Source organism: Ahaetulla prasina, chromosome 5 (genome assembly GCF_028640845.1).
Source record: "Ahaetulla prasina isolate Xishuangbanna chromosome 5, ASM2864084v1, whole genome shotgun sequence".
In the NCBI taxonomy this organism is placed as follows: domain Eukaryota; kingdom Metazoa; phylum Chordata; class Lepidosauria; order Squamata; family Colubridae; genus Ahaetulla; species Ahaetulla prasina.
Genome location: NC_080543.1, coordinates 120,727,778 through 120,737,770, shown reverse-complemented (window position 1 = coordinate 120,737,770; position 9,993 = coordinate 120,727,778). Strand labels below are relative to the sequence as shown.

At 42.0% G+C, this 9,993-nt stretch overlaps 1 protein-coding gene across 1 annotated transcript in view; it reads right to left on the bottom strand.

Moving 5' to 3' along the window:
- Positions 1-5,033: 5,033 nt before the first annotated feature.
- Positions 5,034-9,993, bottom strand: part of OBI1 (ORC ubiquitin ligase 1) — a 41,500-nt gene continuing 36,540 nt past the window's right edge. The window contains exon 6 of the mRNA XM_058186015.1: positions 5,034-7,514. Coding sequence (XP_058041998.1) covers positions 5,960-7,514 — 1,555 coding nt within the window. The 3' untranslated portion in view covers positions 5,034-5,959. The remainder of the gene's footprint in view (positions 7,515-9,993) is intronic.

Here is a 9,993-nt window from a genome sequence, read left to right as displayed (position 1 = left end):
CACGTTTCAGGAGGTGCCTGAATCACATGCAACCCTTACAACTTTATTGTATAATATGTTTTTTGGATATAGAATAGAATAGAATAGAACAGAATAGAATAGAATAGAATAGAATAGAATAGAATAGAATAGGAATTTTTTATTGGCCAAATGTGATTATATAAAAATAATGTGAAATTTAACTTTCTGCTGTTCATTGAAAAAGGTAAAGGTTTCCCCCACACATATGTGCTAGTCGTTCCTGACTCTAGGGGGCGGTGCTCATCTCCGTTTCTAAGTCAAAGAGCCAGCGCTGTCTGAAAAGTCTCAGTGGTCATATGGCCGGCATGACTAAATGCTAAAGGCGCACGGAATGCTGTTACCTTCCCACCAAAGGTGGTCTCTATTTTTCTACTTGCATTTTTTTACGTGCTTTTGAACTGCTAGGTTGGCAGAAGCTGGGACAAGTAACGGGAGATCACCCTGTTACATGGCAGCACTAGGGATTCGAATCGCTGAACTGCTGACCTTTCGATCAACGAGCTCAGCATCTTAGCCACTGAGCTGTAGTACAAATAATATATGTAATCACAGAGTTTGCATATCTAGATTGAATATCTGTGGATTTTGCTATGCAAATCAGCTGACTTTCTACATGGGCGAGGCCTCATAATTAACGTTATGCAGTGAAAATGACCAAAGACTCATTTGGAGTGTCAGAACTGCCAGTAAGGCACATTATCATCTTGGAAGATAAATGCCAAATAAATAAAACTGAAGGCCAATTCGTAACATAAACGAGTGCTTATTCAAGGGTAATTTGCTCTGATTTTATTCTCCAGTATACAATACAAGCATTAACTGATTTGATGCTGAACTTGTAAAAGCTTTAATTACTCTACTTCAAGTGGAACTTTCCTTTTGATAACTAGGAAGCATTCATCAAACTCTAAACATTATGACACTTCCTTCAATATCCTAAAGTAAACAGCATTGATATTATGCTTCTTTGCAAAACTGGTGATCAAATCAAAATCCAGAGGTATCCATGACTTTTCTGATAATTTCTGTAACTGATAAAGTTACATTCCTAACAAGGAATTTTATAGCCCCTTATTAAGCCATAAACATTTTAAGATTTTGATCCGTGTTAATAATATACTAAGCCTGTTAATCTTGAAACCACCACCACATTATCTGATTATTATTGGAATCAAAAACTTAAGAAATTTACTTGAGACTTTTTTTAATCGTTACTCATGGATACCTCTGAATGTTGATTTGGTCATCAGGTTTGCAAAGAAGCATCAAATTGATGCTCTTTACTTTAGAATGGGTTAAACCCCATCTTTTAAATAGAAAGCCATCAATTTTTTTTAAAAAATATAAAAAATGGGTTTTTATTGAAGCACCTTAAAATTGAATAAACAAAAGTTTATCATGAAGATCCTTGCTTCCTTTCTGGTCAGTTTCTAGAAGGTCAGTTCCTTTTTTTAAAAAACCACTAAATATTATAGACAGTAGCTAGAAAATTTATGCCAGTAACCAGCTAGATCAGTGGTTCTCAACCTTTATAAGTGCTGCGACCCCTTTAATACAATTCCCCATGATGTGGCGACCCCTTTAATACAATTCCCCACGATGTGGCGACCCCAACCGTAAAATTATTTTCGTTTTGAATTTATCGCGCCTGAAGCCGTATTGGCTAGCGATCTGAACTGCTTGCGATTGCCTTGAGGACGGCGGCATTAAAGCAGAGACTCTTCCCCTATTAAGTTTATCGCACCTGAAGCCAGATTAGGTTAGCGATTGGGAGTGATTGCAGCTGGCTTGTGAGGGAGACATCAGAGCAAAGATTTCTCTCTTTTTTAATTCATCGCGCCTGAAGCCAAATTCGCAATTCTTCGACTCGCAAGTATACTTCCCATATTTCCAATGGTCTTAGGCGACCCCTGGCAAATCGTCATTCGACCCCCAATGGGGTCCCGACCCACAGGTTGAGAACGGCTGAGCTAGATGTCTCAATTATGCTTAAGAATATGAGAAGAGAAAGCTAGTATTATGACCTATTCCGTGGCGGGATCCTTCTGGTTTAACAACCCGTTTGGTGATGGCGCACATGCATAGTTCAACAAAAAATCACCTTCCACATTAGTACTAGGGAATTAAAACAGCTGAGATGTGGCAATCCACTCTGTCACGCTAATCAGTTGCGAAGATAAAGGTTAAGTAAAGCACAGCGGCAGGTGGGCAGGCCCAGCTGATTGTTGGAGCGAACCAGTTTGCTCCCAGCTGATCGTCAGAACTAGCAGTTCGCCTGAACCGGTTCAAACCGGTAGAATCCCACCCCTAGTCCTATTTCAGAGAGATAAGGGATTCGACAAGTAATGCCTTAGCCTGTTGCAACAAGTTATGGCAGTTTACAATTATAGGGAAGATGAAATAAGATCATCCTACATCTGGGATTTGAGGTTTTCTTCTTTAGAAATCCATTCTGATAATCCAATTTGAATTCAATTTTGCCTTTGGTTGCTACTGTTCTCAAGTTGGGACAGACTTTCTAATGACATTAACAGCCCTGCAAAATTATGTGCTTTGCTCCACCAGGTATAGAAAGGAAGTCCCTTATTCAGTCACAAACAAAGCCCTGATTTACACTGATGCGAGTGTGGGAAAGGCAACACAGGATGAAGAAGTGAAAAGAACCTCGTTGTTGTGACCTAGGCCCAAGTAGTTATTACCAGATACAATCAGTCCTAAACAAGGGTATTTTATTAGAACAGCTGAGAATTATTTCATTCTCAACTTAGTCCAAATTAATCCCAAAACAAATCCTTCAGAGAAAGTCTTTCGGCCTTATCACAAACCTTTGTCCTCTTTGGCACCCTGCCAAAGGCTTTTCTTGGCAAAGCCCCATGAAATTCAGAAACAAGAGACGATGGCTAGAAACAAATGTAGCAACGTTGCTTTTCTGCAAAGAACCCAAGAGCCATTGCTGCTCTTTTAAGCCTTATGGGAGAGCCAATCATCTCCTTGCCTTACTCCCAAGTTGTCCTTTTTGCTTTAGCTGCTCTTCTGGCAGCTCTTCTGGCATGTGTGCACTAGGAACAGGCTTCTTCTGTTCCTCTGCCTCTCTTCTGTCCGCCTCTGGAGGCTCCGGAGTTCACGCATCGCTCCCAAATGGCCCCGGCCCCATCTCTGCATCCAACGCAGAGCCCTTGTCCAGGCGTTCCCCAGAGTTCAGGACTGGCCCATGTTCCTCCCCAGCCTCCTCACTGTCTGACTCCGCTGCTAACTCCGTGGGCTGCTGGTGGACCACAATACTCATATGTTATAAAACAACTGCTACCTTGGAAGTTATTCAGTTTTCTCTAAAGCGACTTCCTCAAAAACCCAGCCTCAGTGTTAACCATCTTCAGTTGACGTTTCCTTCACTTTGGTGCATCGTTTACGTATCTGGCTTCTTTGTTCGTCCATACAGATCCTTCCTATCCTTTCTGGAATCTTCCTTTTCAATCTCAGCTTTTGACCAAGTCAAATACTTTAAACCTTCTTAGGGTTATACCAACATAAAGCAAGATAGTTGCAGCGCTGTTAGTCCGTAATGGCTGCCCATAGATGTTCAGGCAGATTGACTGGGTGCTCCGTTCTTTTCCTTCCCTTGTGAATTTTAAGAGTTGGTTTGGCGCTTCTCAGCCCCTCCAGCAAGGTACGTCCTTCTGGCATCAGCAGATAAAATCATATTTATTCTGCAAGGATGCATTCTGTGGCAGGGGTCTCCAACTTTGGCAACTTTAAGCCTGGAGGACTTCAACTCCCAGAATTTTTTCTGGGAGTTGAAGTCTGCCATGCTTAAAGTTGCCAAGGTTGGAGACCCCTGTTATATAGAAATCTCGGTTCAGTCTCGGTTGAAATGCTTGGGAGCATTTTTGCTATTCCATATTTATTTTCTATTGGTCTAATTAAATCTATGCACATTAAATCTTAATGTGTTATGGTTAATACTCTTTTCCAGGTTTGCCAGTAAAAGACCATAACTTTATGGCACCACATGATGTCATCTCCAATGTTTTACTTTCTTATCTGAGGAAGAATTTGTCTGCTGATTTACGCAAAGAAATCAATTTCCACTAAAAACAACATACTTTTGATTTTAGGGCACTAAGGCATATTCGGCAACAATTCTACCACATTCAGTAAGGGTGTTATTCTTCTTCACAAACATCTCATTTCTTGTCAAAAGGTCTCTTGACTTCTTGTAAATCTGGCATCGAGAAGAAATTGCTACAGTTGTAAATCCTGAGCTGCAGGCACCTAAAATATCCAAGGTTTTGTACAGAGTAGTTCAAAAATCCCCACACCTATTTGGATTAATCCAGTCTTACTTTGCCTGCAAATTTTGTCTATTGAAAATTTTAAAAAAGTGTCAGGGTAATGGTTTAAGAGCTGACCAGCTGCTACGGTGATGTCATGCTGGGAATGAGTCAGCAAGGTTTTTGGGCTGATATCACTTTAAGAGCCTGCAATAAGAAGAGGCCCTGTTGGGGTGTATCTCTCTCTCTCTCTTTTTCTCCCCATTTCTGCTTCCGTGCTGTAATTGCTGATTGCTGTTTGTTCTGAAGTCTGACTAAAGTACGTGTATGTATATATTCTTTGTAGAAAACCACTATTTAAAAACCTCTGTTTTTGCTCCTGGGCTTTCTCACATAGCCACACTGTGCGCACTCTAACAAAAAGGATACAGCCGTTTGCGTTTATATAATGCCTGACGGTGGAATTTCCTGATAATGATCCAGATCTGGGCTGGTCCCATCCAGATTCTGATCCATTTAATGTCTGAAGTTATAGATAATATATATTGACATATATCCAGAGTGTCAGTTAACACGCAGCTCTATCAACTATACTTGTATTATCCTACTTTAACAAAAAGTGTACACGCTCCTATCAGGAAACAAACTAATGAAAATTCCGAAAGGATTTCTAATTATACAAGTTCACAATCCTTTCTGCGTTAATTGAATGCTCGAAGCCACATCAAATGGTTACGGTGCTTGTGACTTTTTTTTTTTTATTCACTCCACATAGAAAAATCATGCAGTATTAATGTAAAACAGTACAGTATTCATGTAAAATGCACATTCGGTAAACAATCCATTAGCATACCAACCCATTTTTTTTGATGAACTACACAGACACAAATCACATATTCTTGTACAACAATGGAGCACCGGGGCCGGGTGGGGGGGAGGAGTGATTGGGATGGGGAGGGAAGGGGAGAGAATTAAAAGCAGTGTTTAACCAAATTTTCTTTAAAAAAAGAAGAAAAAAACCCTCTGGATTTTCCAACTGAAGCAAACTGACATCCCTCCCCCCCAAACTAAAGACTTGTCAAAAGAAAAAAAGTTAACAGCTACACATTAAAAGCTATAATTCAGCACAGAGATAGACCGACTCATGCAGCTAAGGAAGAGGCAAACGTGTTTTTTTTTATTCTCAGAGCCGGGTTCTACAAGAAGCCAGGCTAGGTAACAGTTGCCATCAATGTTGTCTGAGGAAAACAGCTACACAGCTTTCCAGAGGTGCCTTACCCTAAGGAGAGATTGGTTTCAAATGCTGAACCATTTTGAAGATCTGTCACACTCAGTAACTGGGCATATAAAGAGTAGTGGACTTCGTACAACCTAAATTTTAAAAAATAACCCAAGATATCAAAACTTGAAGAACATCAAGTGATGCATGTTCTGAAGAGCTTTTCTCAATGAATAGCTCGTTACACTCAAGACACAGAGAGAATATTCAAGCTCCATCACTCAGCATTTCGGCTAATGGACAGACTGAGATCAAAGGAAGCCTGGTGAAGAATATCCTGTAGAGATAAGGTGGAGAGTGAGAATGTGAACATTTTCCACGTTGGGCACTATATATATATATATATTTGCTTTAAAAAATAAACGAACAAAAAAGAAGACATAACAAATCAGTTCTTGGTGGTTTTTGACGGACTCGCACTGGACAGGCTGCTCTGGATTTTCCTTTTCGCCGACGAATGGATGCTTTTGGCTTTTCTGTCGGGGACGAACGACGACGACCAAGGAGACTGGAGTTGGTTATGGAGGTTTTGCAGCTCAGGAGCCACCTTAAATAAAGAGGAGCCAAGTTTGTTCTCGTCAAAAGGTCCTTGAGAGCTGCTGAAGAGAAAGCTCGGGGAAAGCTCTCGCTGGAATAAGAAGCTCTGAGGCTTCACTTCGCTCGTTTCAGAAGTCCGGCCTGAAAACAGCGGGAAAGGCTCCGTAGTGTCTAGTGACGATGGAGAAAGGATGGAAAAAGTCGCAAATTTCCACTCGTTGCCCTCTTCTGAAGGATCCCTGCTCAAAGGACTCTTTAGAGAACGTGGCTCTTTCCTTTCCTTTTCGTTCTTACCGTTTTCGTTTAAGTGGTCGGGGCCCTGGGTCGTCTTGCAAGAATTATCCAAGTCAGAAGAGGATCTGGAGGTATAATAGGGGCTCTTGCTGTTGTCCGATTCGGACATCATGGAATCCAGTTCGGAGATCTTATCAAGGTAAGCCGCGTCCATGGACGCCTCGCTAGACGTCCTGGTGCGATTCATTTCCGAAGAGCGGATGGAGTGCAGTTTTTTCAGCACGCCTGGATTGTGGCTCTTTTCGCTCAATTTCGGTAAAGATTCGGCCGAGTCGCTGGTGGCCGTGTTGGGCTCCGAGCCTTCGAAGTCCAAGTTCTCGCCGTAACGCGGCTGGCACCTATTCCAAAAGTCTGGTTTGTCCGAAGAGAAACAACCTTCCTTAGGTTCGCTGCTCTCACAACTGCTTACACTGTGCTCTGGGGAATCTTTGTTACAGTCGTCGGAGGCCTCTCCGAAATCCTCAAATTCCAATTTCCTTAGGAAGGTGGATGGCTCACTCTGGCTTTCCTCTTTCACAGCCGGGTCGTCCTTATTGTTGGGAGTGTTTAACTGCAAGCAACTGAGAGACAATGGGGTGCACGGATCTGGAAGATCGTAGAGTTCTTCTTTATAGGGTGCGCAGTCCTCAATTTTATCCCAGGCTGGCTCTGAACAGGTATCCATATCAGAGCTGCCAACGTCCAAAAGACCCTCTTGAGAACTTCGAAAAACATCTCTTCCAGCAGGCTCTGGGGTAACTGGATCATCCGAACAAGCCTGGCTAGCTGAATTTAAGCAGACATCATTGCTGCTCCCTAAAAGTCCTGCTGGCTCTTCGAGATCAACAGGGGTATGACTAGCACATAAACAGGTCGGATCTATGGGTTCTTGGGGGCTCTGGACAGCCTTGCTGGTGGGGCTTTCACAGTCTTTATCCTCCATGGAGACGGCAGTTACATTTTCTGGGCTTGCGGGTTTCCTCTGGTCCCATTCCCGCTTCATCTGTGCAATCTGGGATTCCAGGTCTTCTACGTAGGCATCGCTTCTCTCCAACGCCTTCTTAAGACGGTTTGTTTCCTGCTCACATTGCTCCAGCCTGGTCTGAAGGGCTGCCACGGTAAACCTCCCTAACCTGTAAAGAAGCAAGCAAACAAACCAATAAATAAGCGGAAACAATCGAAGAACTATTACAGGAAGGATGCAACACAGATATGACGTACGATTGTCAATACAATTTCCTAGTAGTAGCATCAAAAGAACGGGATAGATCAGGAGTCCCTTTCCAAACTTTCCCAAATTCGGTATAGAGACTTTGAACATAAAACCTAACTCCATAGAGGTGTGATGCAGAATTTTACATGGTGGACAATGTCATTAAATCATAGGACGTCATCCATCCCAGCACCAGATCTTGCAGAGCACAAGCGCAAACAATTCTCCCATCTCCTCCAATCACAAAATGTTTAGCCTCAGCTAAATTCCTTTTCTTGGATGAATCAATATAACTGCACATTTGTCACTGGTATAGTTCATCAAATACTATTACACACACACACACACACGCACGCACACACAAACACACATCCTGCTTCAACATAGAGAAACCCAATTTAAGATAAATCAACTACACACTACATGCTGGACTCAGGCAGAGCTATTAGAACAACTGGATGTGCAGACAACGTCTGAGGCTGGATTGTCACTGCCATCCTCTCCCTTAAAGAGCAGAGCAGCTGATATGAGGCATAGGATCATGGATAAACTAGCTACAATCAACCCTCGGAACTGATTACCAATTGTCTGTCTATTATCTATCAACTATCTATCATCTCAGCTGAAGTGGTACTCATGTTATCTACTTTTGGTTGTCTGCTTTCGAACTGCTGGGTCGGCAGGAACTGGAGCAAATAACGGGAGCTTACCCCATCACGCAGCAGCATTTAGGTCTTGAATGAGGGCTTGTATGATTGACAAGCCAGCATCTTAACCATGTGAGCCACTGTACCATCTCTCTCTATCATCTCTCTCTCTCTCTCTCTCTCTCTCTCTCTCTCTAGCTATCTACCATGTTTCCCCGAAAATAAGACCCTGTCTTAGATTTTTTTGAACCTTGAAATAAGCACTTGGCCTTATTGCCATGCACTCAGAAGCCCGATTGGGCTTATTATCAGGGGATGTCTTATTTTGGGGGAAACAGGGTATCTATCAATCTATCTCTATCCATACATACAGTATATATCACATGTTCAAAACCCATGATGGGAACCTATGGCACATGTGCCAGAGGTGGCATGCAGAGCCCTCTCTGTGGGCATGCGCACCGGCCAGCTGGTCTTTGGGTTTCTGGTACTCCAGCGCACAAAGACCAGCTGGTTTTCAGATTTCTGGCGCTCCAGTGTGCAAAGACCAGCTGGTCTTCAGCTTTCTGGAGCTCCGGAGTGCACACATGAATACATGCGCGTACACTCGGTGCTGAAAAGGTTCGCAATCACTGTTCAAAACCATTAAAAATGCAAAAATCTATCTATCTATCTATCTATCTATCTATCTATCTATCTATCTATCTATCTATCTATCTATCTATCTATCACAGCTAAAGTGATACTCATCTACTGTATCTACTTTTGGTTGCCCGCTTTTGAACTTCTGGGTCAGCAGGAGCTGGAGTGAATGACGGGGGCTCACCCCATCATACAGCAGCACTTGTCTCAGATGTAGGCTTCCTGACTGTCAAGCCAGTGTCGTAACCCTGTGAGCCACTTTACTATCCAGCTATCTCTCTATCTAATCTATCAGCTATCTATCATCTCAGCTGAAGTGGTACCCATCTATCTACTTTTGGTTGCCCACTCTCAAACTGCTGGGTTGGCAGAGCTGGAGTGATGGGAGCTCACCCCATCAAGCAGCAGCACTTAGGTCTCAAATGCGGGCTTGTTTGATTGACAAGCCAGTGTTCTAACCATATGAGCCACTGTACTATCTAGCTATATGGCTATCTATCTCTCCCTCTCTCTAACATCTCTCATCTACCTATCTACCTATCTACCTATCTACCTATCTACCTATCTACCTATCTACCTATCTACCTATCTACCTATCTATCTATCTATCTATCTATCTATCTATCTATCTATCTATCTATCTATCTATCTATCTATCTATCTATCTATCTCCATCTATTTATTATCTATCAACTCAGCTTCATATCATAAAAGGGAGCAGAAAATACTTTTCTTTAAAAAAAAAAAGTCTAGAGAAGAAAATGAAACCATTAGCAGTACAAAGGCAATAACCAAGCAGATTACTCTTCTAGGGATTGGCCCTATCCTTTCAACTCAAATATGCATGAAGAATTATCCCCTAAAACAATGGCAGAGATTTATGATAACATTTGAACAGCGGTCCACATCTTGAAATATTTACATTCAATCATTCTTACAGCCCAGCCGCATTTTACAATATACATTTCATCCGCAATGTCACCTTGTCAAATATAAAAATGCCAATATGAAATTCAGTAATTGTCACCATCCTTTAGAAGGGCTTGGTTTTTTGTTTTTTTAAAAAAAAGGAAGATTCATTTGGAACAATTATATGTTGCTCTGAAAAAT